This window comes from Micromys minutus (genome assembly GCF_963924665.1).
Source record: "Micromys minutus genome assembly, chromosome: 4".
NCBI classification, from domain to species: Eukaryota; Metazoa; Chordata; class Mammalia; order Rodentia; family Muridae; genus Micromys; species Micromys minutus.
Window position 1 is genome coordinate 77,258,480 of NC_137973.1, and position 13,712 is coordinate 77,272,191.

The window sequence follows — 13,712 nt, forward strand, 5'->3', positions numbered from 1 at the left end:
TATATGTTATATATAGCAATGTAGAAGATAATATGTATTATATATACTACAATGTATACTACAATGTAGTATATAGAATACAATATAATATATGTATAATATAAACATTTCTAAATATAAAATATATATTATGTTACATATAATTATGAATATGTATTAAAACATATGTAATTATATATGTATTAATTATAAATATATATGAATTATATTTATATATATGAGTTATATATATATGAAATATATATGAGTTACTACATAGGAAATTTATAGATATGGATTTATTTTTAACCTTATTAGTGTTTAATAATAGAGAATGAATATGTAACCAAACCATATATGTAATATTTATATATAATTTATATATACATATTTCTTGAATTACTACATAGAAATGTTTAATCTGATGTTGATTACCTTTAGTTTGACTGTACTTTGCCTTGGTATGAAGTAAGATAACTCACCTAGTGGTCAGAGTTGAGAATGGCTCTAAAGAATAGTGTATTTCTATCAAGAGCTGCCTGAGCTGAGCCTGGTGGCACAGGCTGTAGCCCCAGCTGCTGCCGAGGTGAGCGGGGAATCAGAATCAAGGTCAAGCAGCAGCTTTGGGAGACCTGTCTCAGAGAAAAGAGAGCTGGGTGTGGCTGCACATAGCAGACCAGAGTGTCAGCAAGGCACCTGACCGAGGCCCAGCGGCTGCCGCCCACAGAGGAGAGTTAGCTCAGAACTGAAGTCATTATGTGGAAACTAGGGATTGTTTGACCTTTTGAATTTTTGAGTTTTAGCAGATTTATGAATTCTTGTTTGATAAAAAACTTTATTCTTTCAGGTACAAAAATTACAAAATATCATAGCCAGTCGGGCTACTCAGTATAATCATGATGTGAAGAGAAAGGAACGTGAATATAATAAACTAAAGGAACGTCTGCATCAGCTTGTTATGAACAAGAAAGACAAAAACATAGGTGCGCAGTGATGAGGGAAGTGGGGTGAGCCTGGTGACCAGGGGGCTGGGGGTGAGCACTGAAGAATGAAGGGGTTCATATGTTGTAAGGCTTTAGAATGTAGGTATTTCCATGCAAGCAAACAGACTGCGAAAACTGATTTGTAAAAGCAAAACATTGAGTCCTTTTGGTTAGCATCTCTATTTGTATGTTGTCTTAGTTACTTTTCTGTGGCTGTATGACCAACTGACCAAGGCAGCTTGTAGAAGAGTTTATTAGTCTTACAGTTCCATGACAGCCATGCAGGGAACAAGGAAGCAGGCAGGCATGGTGCTAAGCAGTAGCTGGGAGCTTCCACCTTGAGACAAACTATGAGGCAGAAAGAACCAGCAGGTAATGGCATTAGCTTCTAACAAGGCCACACCTCCTAATCCTTCCCATACAGTTCCAACCACTGGGGACTGCCTATTCAAGTGTATGAGCCCATGGAGGAGGGGTCATTCTCATTCAAACCAGCACACATGCCTTTGTCTAACAAGAACAGTACAGAGTTGATCCATCAAGAAAAGCAAGACAAACACTGATTCCCATATGAAGATTGTAACCATCACAGTGGCTTGAATGTTAGGAGATGATTTCATAAGTTAACTTTGTAAAGTATCAGCAGCAGCAGCCTGGAGGGTCAGTAGCAGTTTCTGGTCCCAAGCCCAATCAGAAACAATAGATTTTAACCTTATTAGTCCTAGAATTAGAAGAACTATTTTTTCTTACACCAGATGAGTCTGTCTTCCTCTGGGGAAGACAGGACATTAGTGCTGTTGACGGCCTTCGCTCCCTCGGTGATGCAGCAATGCTGTGGTTGATGGGGCTCAGCACTTCTGTGATGGTCCAAGCGCTGAATTAAGTTTAGCTTGCTTCCTCTGCCATTGTACGGGAAGGTTCCCTGACAGTTTGTAAGTAGGTGTCTGTGGTTGAGTTCTAGGAAAGATTGGTTTTCAAGTGTAAAACTTGAAACACCTGAGCCTCAGGGTATTTGAAGGGTCCTGACCTAAGTACCAAGTTAGCTTGAGCCCGAGTGTCTCAGACATGATAGAGTTTGATGACTGATTGTGTTTTGTGCTTGCGTTTGTAGCCATGGACGTTTTAAATTATGTGGGCCGAGCTGATGGAAAACGAGGCTCCTGGAGGACCGATAAAACAGAAGCCAGGTACGCACGGCCATGTGACCTGCCTGTCAGTGCACCAGGGTTTGCTGTCACCATCTGCTCTCACACCCGTGCTTTCTGCCCCAGGAATGAAGACGAAATGTACAAAATTCTGCTGAATGATTATGAATACCGCCAGAAGCAGATCCTAATGGAGAATGCGGAGCTGAAGAAGGTCCTCCAGCAGATGAAGAAGGAGATGATTTCTCTCCTTTCTCCCCAAAAGAAGAAACCCAGAGAAAGAGCGGAGGACAACACGGGCACTGTTGTAAGTGTTGCTCTCTAACAGCCGACTCTGCTCACTTCACAGCTCAGACCAGGGCAGGAGATTCAGTGACAGTCTGTTGGTTTTTTGAATAACAGGACAATCATGGCTCTGCTACCCATTGTCACCGTGACAACCCAGAATTGCACCCTGCCTATCTTCATACATCTGGGAATGGCGGTTCTCTAGTACTTCATGAGTGCCATCTCACCCGTATCTCTCCTGGCACTTCTCCTGAAAATTATTTCCATCATTATAATGTCTAGAATGTTGTGATATAGGGAGCAGAGGACAATTGGTGGGAACCAGTTCTCTCCTACCACTCCAGATAGTCCCAGGGATCATGCTCAGATTGTCCAGTATCTGCTGAGAATCTCATCAGCCTGTTAAGTGTTAACAGCAGGTGTGTCGTGAGGTTTTAGCTTCATGATCTGAAAAATAGAAATCCAGCCGCTCCACAGCTGCAGCTTTGAGTGTAACACAATGCTTCAGGTAGAAATTCACATTTGATCTCCTGAGACAACTCAGTGAGAACGGAGCCACACAAAACAGTACTTTCAAATTGCACATACAACGTACATTTTAAACAGTTCATGAGGTTACATCCCATCTACCTAAGATGTCTACACACACACACACACACACACACATACACTACACGGAGGGGGTAGGAAGACAGACAGAGAGGAGAAAGATGCCACAAAATCCAAAAGTATCTTAAGTCCCAAGTGTTTCTGCTGAGGGACGCCCAGTCTGTAGTCTAGGAGGCAGCAGTAGGCCATGGGCCTCAAGACTGCTGATGGCAAGAGCCAGTGTACGCTAAGCCTTTGTCCCCATGCTCTGCTTAGACCTGACCTGTTACATCCCAGTGCTGATGTCACAACCTTCATTTAGCTCATAAGACTGGTCACCTCTGAGTGACCTAATGACCCTTCTTTTCATCTTTTGCCTTCTTTCTCTTGTGGTGGGAGCAAGCCTGGCCTGGAGTGGGTTGAAGTAGGAAACAGCTTCAGATATAGCTTTAAATACTGATGGTCTCTGGCCTCCTAGATCTCTAACTGTAATAAATGCTTGCTGATAATTTATACAAAAAAATCTTAAAAGCTTTTTTGCATATTCTACGGTTAAAAACTGTTGGCTAAAAACTTTTAACTGTTGGTTAAAAACTTCATGATAAAAGTCTTAGAAAGATCAGGAATCCAAGGCCCATACCTTAAAATAGTAAAAGCAATATACAGCAAACTAGTAGCCAACATCAAACTAAATGGAGAGAAATTTGAAGCAATCCCACTAAAATCAGGGATTAGAAAAGGCTGCCCACTCTCCCCTACCTATTCAATATAGTACTGGAAGTCCTGGCCAGAGCAATTAGACAACAAAAAGAAGTCAAAATACACATTGGAAAGGAAGAAGTCAAAATATTATTTGCAGATGATATGATAGTATACTTAAGTGACCCAAAAATTCCACCAGAGAACTTTTACAGCTGATAAACAGCTTCAGCAAAGTAGCTGGATATAAAATTAACTCAAATCAACTGCCTTCCTCTATTCAAAGGATAAACAAGCTGAGAAAGAAATTAGAGAATCTAAACCCTTCACAATAGTCACAAAGACTATAAAATACCTTAGGGTGGCACTAACCAAGCAAGTGAAGGACCTGTATGACAAGAACTTCAAGACTCTAAAAAAGGAAATTGAAGAAAATATCAGAAGATGGAAAGAGCTCCCATGCTCATGGATTGTAAGGATCAGCATAGTAAAAATGGCCATCTTGCCAAAAGCAATCTACAGATTCAATGCAATCCCAATCAAAATTCCAACTCAATTCTCCATAGAGTTGGAGAGAGCAATTTGCGAATTCATCTGGAATAACAAAACACCTAGAATAGTGAAATCTATTAACAATAAAAACATTTCTGGGGGAATCACTATCCCTGTTCTCAAGCTATATTACAAAGCAATTGTGATAAAAATTGCATGTATTGGTACAGAGACAGGCAGGTAGATCAATGGAACAGAATTGAAGACCCAGAAATTAACCTACACACCTATGGTCACTTGATCTTTGACAAAGAAGCTAAAAACATTCAATAGAAAAAGGACAGCCTCGTCAGCAAATGGTGTTGGTTCAACTGGCAGCCAACATGCAGAAGAATGCAAATCGACCCTTTCTTATCTCTTACAACGATCAAGTCCAAGTGGATCAAAGACTTCCACATAAAACCAGGTACACTGAAATTATTAGAAAGTGCGGAAGAGCTTAATAGGCATGGGAAATTTTTTGAACAGAACACCAATGACTTCTGTTCTAAGATCATGAATTGACAAATGGGACCTCATAAAATTACAGAGCTTTTATAAGGCAAAGGGCACTGTCAAGAGGACAAAATGGCAGCCAACAGATTGGGAAAGGATCTTTACCACTCCTACATCTGATAGAAGGCTAGTATCCATTATATACAAAGAACTCAAGGACCTAGACTCTAGAGAATCAAATAATCCTATTTTAAAAATTGGGTACAGAGCTAAACAAAGAATTTTCAACTTAGGAATATTGAATGGCTGAGAGACACCTAAAGAAATTCTCAACATCTCTAGTCAATCAGGGAAATGCAAATCAAAAGAACCCTGAGATTCCACCTAACACCAGTTACAATGGCTAAAATCAAAAACTCAGGTGACAGCAGATGCTGCAAGGATGTGGAGAAAGTGGAACACTCCTCCACTTTCAGTGGGGTTGTAAGCTGGTACAACCACTCTGAAAATCAGTTTTGGCAGTTCCTCAGAAAACTGGACATAGTACTATCTGAAAACTCAGCTATTCTACTTCTGGGAATATACCCCAATGATTCTCCAACATATAACAAGGACACATGCTCCACCATGTTTATAGCAGCCTTATTTATAATAGCCAGAAGCTGGAAAGAACCCAAATGTCCTTCAACAGAGGAATGGATACAGAAAGTATGATACATTGACACAATGGAGTACTACTCAGCTATTAGAAACAATGACTTCATGAAATTCATAGGCAAATGGATGGAACTAGAGACTATCATCCTGAGTGAAGTAACCCAGTCACAAAAGAACACACATGGTATGCACTCACTGATAAGCAGATACTAGCCCCAGAAATCTCTGAATACCCAAGTAGCAATTCACAGACATTATGAAGCTCAAAAAGAAGGCAGGCCAAAATGAGGATGCCTCAGTCCTTCTTAGAAGGGAGAACAGTACACTCATAGGAGGAAATTCAAGGTCAAATAAAGGAACCAGTATTGAAGAAAAGATCATTCAGAAGCCACCTCACCCCAGGAACCACCACATATGCAACCACCAAATAAGCACTATACCTGATGCTAAGAAATACTGGCAGAAACCAGATAGAGATGCCTCCTCAGGGACTGTATTAGAGTCATATAGGTACAGCTGAGCATGCTTGCAGCTAACCAGCAGACTGAACACGGGGTCCCCAATGAAGGTTTTAAAGAAAGAATTGAAGGAGCTAAAAGGGTTGTAACCTCATAGGAAGAACAACATTATCAACAAACTAAACCCTCCAAAACTCCCATGAACTAAATAAAACACTAACCTTTGAGCACCCATTGAGAGACCTATGGCTCCAGTTGCATATGTAGCTGAAAATAGCAGTGTCTGGCCTCAGTGTGAGAAGAGGCTTTTGGTCTAGGGAGGGCATGTTCTCCCAATGTAGGGGAATGTCAAGGCAATGGGGAGGAGAGGGGAATCAGGAGGGAGTGCACCTTGGTGAAGGCAGATAGAGGGGGAGGGGGATGGGACCTGGGTCAGGGAAAGGGATAACATCTCAAATGTAAATACAGAGGATCTAATTTAAAAAATGGGAAAAAAAATCTGTTGGCTTCCTTTCTCTTTAACTTTGCTATTTATTAAACATAACTTTCTGTGCTTCATTTAACTCTTTCGGCTTAAATAAGCACTAGAATGTTGTAGTAAATATAAAATAAAGATCACCTTCTGTCCTGTGCTAGTGCTGGTTCCCATAGGGCCACATGGCACTTCGGGGCATCTTTATCTTAGTGGCTCCACACTGCCTCTAAGAACTCAGAGAACCCAGCTTCTTCTCAGGCATGGTCCACTTCACCCGTCTTTTGTTGCTTTCACACACTTTCCTCCACTGGTCAGTAAAAACATGACTCCACAATCATTAACTTATCAAACAGGTCAATATTTTAAATTCTCAATCCACACTCCCTCTACACAATAAGCTTATAACCAGTTGACAAAGATATAAACTGCCTACATAGGTAAGATTAATTGACCTACAGAAACCCTTAGAAATAATCATAACAACCTTATCCATCTAGAGATGCACAGAGAGAAACATCCACATCTGCTTCCATGTTGCCTCCACTGGACTCTGTTTTCTTCACCTCCTCTCCTTACCAGAACTCTGTCCTCGCCTACTCTCTACTATCCAATCATGTACCACCTTGACATCAACCCACACTAGGTAAACTCTTACTGTTCTGTGCTAAAAACTTAAATCTTTATTACTTGTGCTTTAATAAGCAGTAATATCTGGTGATTAACACATGCTGTTTAGCAGCAAGGAAATAAGTAAAAGCACGTATTGCTAGTATCTTTCTCTAGTGAATCTGTCAGAAGCCTCTCTGTCTAAGCTGGTTAACTCTTTGTGAACCAGAGAGGGAGGAAAGGAAAAGAATGAAGATGCTTTACACAGGCAAATATGCACAGATACATACACATTCATACTCATACAGGCCAGGCCTAACTGTCACAGTGAATGCCACAAGTGTCCGTGCATGTGTACATGTATACATTACCTACACACATACATACAGGCAAATAGACATATACATATGGATGGATGGATGCATAGGGCTGTGCTCCCCAAGCAAAAACATTCAACGACTTTATTTTCTCTGACTTCAACAAAAGGTTCTTTAGAAAATTACTTCATAGATAACATGTTACACAAAATGGGAGTTACAGAAGGATGTTAATATAAATTCAAAGCAGTTATTTATTGTTTGTTCATTATAAGTTCAAAGCAACAGTTTTTCATGGCCTGGCCTTATCATAGTGCACACCTGTGACTTTATCTTTGGACCTAAATGTTTTTCCTTGAACACAAAATTGTCCTAAGTCTATTATTTTTAGTGTGATTACAAAAGCTCATTGCATTGCATTTCCTATTATACAATCTTTACTTACTCTTACAAAAAATAGTCACATTTTATTCTTGATTCTAACTTTATTACATCCTTCTAGCAAGATGTAATTCTATTTCCTCTTTGTAAGACCATCTCTAAAACCTTTTTTCCTAAAATTATTTAAATCAGGAATTCTATAGAGTCATTATTTGTCTATATAGCATCACTACATGATAGTACATCTTTGTAGGTCTGCAGAAATCTGCTCAAACAAGTGGGTCAATGCCTAGTGATTGCTATATATTTAATAGTAACAGGAAAAGCAGTAATATTAATGGCAGGAATCTTTCCTCAAATGTAATCTCTTTGGCCTTGCCTGAGGGCGTGAGTCTGTCCTTTTACAGCCCATGACAGACCATCTCAGGAAGATGACCTGCAAGGTTGTAGCTTTTCCTAGATGGCTCCTGGCACTACTCCTGACAGGTATTTTTAATTATTCAAGTATTTCTGCTTGGATGTTACTAACAAATAAGGGTAATTTAATGTAGATGTTTGTTTGACCTGCATATTTAGTACTGTTTCTTTGTGGTGACTTAACATTGGTAAAATTTCCTCCAATTTCATGATTTAGTACAGCAGAGAGAAACATGTCATCTATGAAGTGGTATGAGGAGAATAAGCATTTTAATGGCCTGACTCTGGCTAATCTCTAAAGGCTATTTAGTGAAGCTGCCTGACCACTCAGATCCTCCCTCTTGGCTCTGTGGCCCTGGCCTGCTTCTCTGAGTCTGCATTCTGCCTTTGTGCCCAGTTTGAGACTGAGTTTGTGGCAGCATCCAGCACAGTGTTGCATAGACAGGATCTGTCTGGATCGGGGAGTGTGTGTGTCATCAGTGTTAACTTCTTTTTATTAGGTATTTGGTGGTAGATTTTATCAGTTGACACAGAGCTTATGTGTAAAGCCATTGTACGTGTGTGAGTCAGATACACGTAGAACGGTGGTGAGCTGCTCTTCTGCTTCCCTTGTGCGTAGGTCATCTCCGATATAGAAGAAGATGCTGGGGATCTGAGCAGAGACAGCGTGTGGGGCCTTTCCTGTGAGACTGTGAGAGAGCAGCTTACGAACAGCATCAGAAAACAGTGGAGAATTTTGAAAAGTCATGTAGAGAAACTTGATAACCAAGGTAACTTCCACTCCAGAGTGTGCAGAGTGGGCTGCTGATCAGTCCACAGCTGTGGGCTCCAAGCTGCTGTGCACAGCAAGGGTCAGACTCTTCCTGGTCTGTTCCAGCTTTTGCACTCACTGAGAGAAATGCACTTGGCTTCAGAACAAACCTTAGAGAACAGTGTCACTCATAGTCCAGTGTTTGTGTGCCAGCAAATCATGCAAATGTGGGTTCCCGTGGAGGCCAGAGGCATTGGTTCTCATGGAGCTTATACAGGTAGCAATAAGCCTCCTGACACGGGTGCTAGGGGGCCTCTCAGGAGCGGAGTACACTTGGAACCTCTCAGCCATCTCTCCAGCCCTAAAATTTCTATTTAGTAAATGAAGTCCACTTAAAATGTATGGAAATTATCAAACCGGTGAGTCTTAGTTAGTCCCAATGCCAGGAACTATGACAGGCACAGCACAGTCCTTACTGTGGCTCCCACAATGCTTTGCATCACGTGTGCTCATTGGCTCATGTCCATTTCTTAGCGAGCATGTCTGGACTTGAGTTCTGCGGGATTTAACGCGCGAACTCACAGTTGTTAGTACCACTCTTTCCAGCCCCATCAGAATGTTTATACGTGTGTGATTTTGTTAGCATTCTTCTGTGGGTAAGCCAGCAGCTCCTGAAGACTGGGAGAACAGAGGCCCTATGAGGTGCATTATTAACCTTTCCCATCAGTGTCGAGTAAATGTTGTTTATAAGCCAAGGGTTGGCCACAAGGCTTACCTTTGCCTCTACTTAGTCTGAAAATTGTACAACTGTAGAGCTGTCAGATCTGGAGTTACTTTTCTTTAAAATGTTTAATTTTGTCACAGTTTTGAAAATGCAAAATGCCAGAGACAATGACTTTCTTTTACAAAACCTATGAGAAGCCTAGAGAGGCAAAAGTTGTGATAGTCTTTTGATTTTTAAATGTCTTTTTCAGAACATTTTCAGTGGCTGTAAAACCTGTCTAGTTTCCGGTTGTTATAGTTAGGGTTTCTTTTGCTTTGATAAACAAGACCAGAAGTAACATAGGAAGAAAAGGTCTGTTTACCTCACAGCTCACAGAATGTGAGGAAGGACGGGCAGGGCAGGAGCTGAAACACAGGCCAGGGAGGGGTGCTGCTTATTGGCTTGCGCCTTGTGGCTTCCTTAGCCTGCTTTCCTGTGTAGCCCAAGACCACCTTCACAGGGGGAAGGGGTTGGTTCCACAGTCAGCTGGGCCCTCCCATATCAATCCTTGATCAAGGAAATCTTCACAGGCCTGCCCACAGCTCAGTATGATAGAGGTGCCTTCTCGATTGAGGTGGCATCTTTCTAGATGTCTCTAACTTGTGTCAAGTTGACAACAAACTTAACCAGCACCCTGGGGTTCCGTCAGCTTCGAAGGTACACTCGGAGGGCCTTAATGAAGGGGACGTCATCTCACGACAAGACCATGAGCAAGAAACTGAGAAGCTGGAGCTGGAGATTGAGCGGTGTAAAGAGATGATCAAGGCTCAGCAGCAGCTCTTACAGGTAAAGAGGGTTGCCAGGCTTTCCCACGCCACTGAACCCCGCTGTAGCCTCTGGAAGGCACTCCCCTACACATCACCGAACCCGGGAGATTTCTGCTTCTTCATCTGCAGAAGTCTATAGAGTTGACATTTCCCATCTCAGTTGAGTTCTGCCCTGGTGGTTAGACCACGTCTTTTCCTCTCATGGTCCCTGCTTTACCACGGGAAGCAGCATGTGGGAAAGCCGGTTCTCACTGGCTTGCTGATTCCTCACAATGTGTGTCCTTGGCCAAACTGACCTGCTGTTCTCACTTTAACTTGACTCTGTGCCATAGGTGTTTCCTGACTTACTGTAAACTTTAAAATTATTAGCAGCAGCTGGCCACTCCGTGTGATGACGACACCACCTCACTGTTACGAGACTGTTACTTGCTGGAAGAGAAGGAACGCCTTAAAGAAGAGTGGACCCTTTTTAAAGAGCAAAAAAAGAATTTCGAGAGAGAAAGACGGAGCTTTACAGAAGCTGCTATTCGCTTGGGGTTGGAGGTGAGGCTGCAGAGTGTGAATGTCTTCTAGACGGACTTGCTCTGAGGTCCTGTTTTCTGAAGCATCACACTGACCAATCTCACTGTTGGGGAACATTGAGCAGGCTGCTCAGACGTGGGTTTAAACCAGTAGAAAGTCTGTGTGACCTGGCCAGTGACTACACTGTGTTTGGGATCCCAGTGTATCTATACCTGAGCCTTTCTCAGAGTGAGGTTTTAACACAAAATCCTGGGTTGACATGTTTCAGTTAACAAGAACGTTAGCCAGAAGTCAGAAAGCAAGGTCACCACACTTGGAGACTGTCCGTAACTGTGGAGTCTGATAGACTAGGTCTCGGCCTGTGTTTGGGCTGCTGGTGCTGTCTGAGCTGGGTGTTACGGCTTCCCTCACACAGTCAGTCGTGCTAAGATTTGGGGCCCAGTTATGGCACAAATGCCTGGAAATTGAAGGGAGGCTGTATGTGGTGGTCTTTGTTAGATGGTCTGCTCCTTTGGCTATCTGTCACCTCCCCCCACATCCCTCACCTCACCCCCAGTCAGCACATGTGGTACCATGTAGGCAGTACCCAGAGCATCCTGGTTAACAAAAGTAAGCTGGGTAACAGAAAAGAAAGCACAGTAAAATACTGTTTGCCAACCCTCACAGAGGAATGTGTGCATTCCGTCTGTACATTCCTGCCCACAACACCTTTGTCGGTAGTACATCACCCCCACAGCGCCCTTTCAGAACTTGAAGACACAGTGTCCCAACATAGTTTTAAAACTCAACCTATACAAAATATTGTGGAGTGAGACCGTGTCCTCCTCCTTCCCAGTTTGCTTAGCTGAGCTGAAAGTCTGTGGGAAGCTGGGTATTGGTGGCACAAGCTATCATTCCATTTCGGAGCTGGAGAGGCTCTGTGGTTAAGAGTACTTGTCCAGGCTGGGTCCCGGTACTCACAGCCGGCTGTAACTCCAGTTCCATAGATCCAAAATCCCTCCATGACCCCCATGACACCAGACACACATGCAGCACACATACAGACTTGCGAGCGCTCATACATGTAAAATGGAAATTAAACTTTAAAAAGGTTCAAACATTGTATATTAAAGTTATCAGAAGGATTACCAATAGACAATTTTGTTTTATTTTGATTTTTTTCCTTGGTGGGGCTCAGAGTGTCTGTGTAGCCTGTGCTGCTCTGGAGTTTTCTCTGTAGAATTGGCCTTGAACTCCCAGAGCTCTGCCTGCTGAGTGTGGGATTAGAGGCTTGTGCCACCGTTTGAGGCAGAGACCCTTGTCAGCTTTGCCCTTCGTCTCGCGCTCACTCCTTCATGTCGCACCTTTATAAGATTGTTGTTTTCATTGTCTGTCGCTTTCACTCCTAGATTTTGCTCTGTACTAAAAATCAGTCTAAATACTGTGATTTGTCTAAAGTTGGGGTCTAGAAATTCAAAGCCACAGAATACTGTTGATAATATGATTATGTGTCTGTTACTCATTCTATAAACAGATCATGCAGTTGAACACATAAATGGTGGGGATTGAACCCAGGGCCTCATGCAAGGCCATCCTGCTGCAGAACTGCAATCTCAGCCCGACTTTGCCAGCCAGGGAGGCCGTATCATCCTCTGATATTCCTGTGGTCATTTCCCGAGTCAGACCCTACTGCTGTGTGCCCTACAGCTCCCAGCTACAGCTAGTCCTTTCTGGCTTCCTGGTGACGTCTGTGTTACCATCTTAAGCTGTCCTTTTAAACGGAAATGCTGCATAGTGTTAGCCTTTCTGAATCCTGGAATATCTCAAATATATTAGGTTGCTTTGGCTGGGTATTTAATTTTAACTTCTAGCTTTTGCTTCAAAAATTGAAAGAAGGGGGATCGGAAGATGGCTTAGAGGCTACGACACTAGCTGCTGGGTTCAGTTCCCAGCACCCACATGGCGGCTCATAGCCACCTGTAAGTCTAATTCTAGGTCTGAAGCATATTCTGCATCAGGCACAGACATGTAGGCAGAACACCCACACACACACAGTAAAATATTCTTAAAAACCGAAAACAAAAAAATGAAGGAATTAATTTTAATTTTGTTGTAGCTTAGATATATCCTATGTTACCTTGTAGATAATGTTGTGGGTCACTCCACACCCTTCGTAGAAGCTTATGGGATTTTCATAGTTCCTAATCTCCCCAGGATACACTTAATTTTTTTCATCTGGAAGAGTCCAATGTCTTCCATTTAGAGGCAATTTATCCTGTTTATTCCCCTGTGTTTGACTTCTCCCTGATGTTAGATTGTGCCTGGCCCTCAGGTGTGGCTGTGGCTGTGTCTTAGTTAAGGTTTCTATTCCTGCACAAAACATCTGACCAAGAGGCAAGTTGGGGAGGAAAGGGTTTATTCAGCTTACACTTCCACATCCATGTTCATCGCCAGAGGAAGTCAGGACTGGAACTCAAGAGGTCAGGAGGCAGGAGCTGATACAGAGGCCATGGAGGGATGTTACTTACTTGCTTGCTTCCCCTGGCTTGCTCAGCTTGATTTCTTATAGAACCCAGGTCTACCAGTCCAGGGATGGCACCACCCACAATGGGCTGGGCCCTCCCACCTTGATTGCTACTTGAGAAAATGCCTAACAGCTGGATCTCATGGAGGCATTTCCTCAACTGAGGCTCCTTTCTCTGTGATAACTTCACCTTTGTCAAGTTGACACAAAACCAGCCAGTACGGGCTGATACTGGGTTCTTGGTTCTGAATATTTTTTATATTATTCTTTGGATCACCAAACTGTCTTTAGGATCAGCTTTATTGTTTATTTCAGTCACTTTTTTTTTATTTCAGAATTTGTTTTTTTTTTCCTGATGTACTTAATTTTTCTTTTCTTTATACATATTGTTTTATATGTATTTTGAATCTTATAATCTATGTGACA

At 42.3% G+C, this 13,712-nt stretch overlaps 1 protein-coding gene across 4 annotated transcripts in view; it reads left to right on the forward strand.

Annotated features, from left to right (window-relative positions):
• SSX2IP (SSX family member 2 interacting protein) overlaps positions 1–13,712 on the forward strand; it is a 38,664-nt gene that overhangs the window by 18,555 nt on the left and 6,397 nt on the right. For 3 of the 4 annotated variants that reach the window (XM_080915630.1, XM_080915633.1, XM_080915631.1), the window contains exons 6-11: positions 827–962; positions 2,074–2,149; positions 2,234–2,414; positions 8,600–8,750; positions 10,144–10,280; positions 10,631–10,804. In XM_080915630.1, coding sequence (XP_080771756.1) covers positions 827–962; positions 2,074–2,149; positions 2,234–2,414; positions 8,600–8,750; positions 10,144–10,280; positions 10,631–10,804 — 855 coding nt within the window. The remainder of the gene's footprint in view (positions 1–826; positions 963–2,073; positions 2,150–2,233; positions 2,415–8,599; positions 8,751–10,143; positions 10,281–10,630; positions 10,805–13,712) is intronic. The other variant, XM_080915632.1, reaches the window with a different exon arrangement.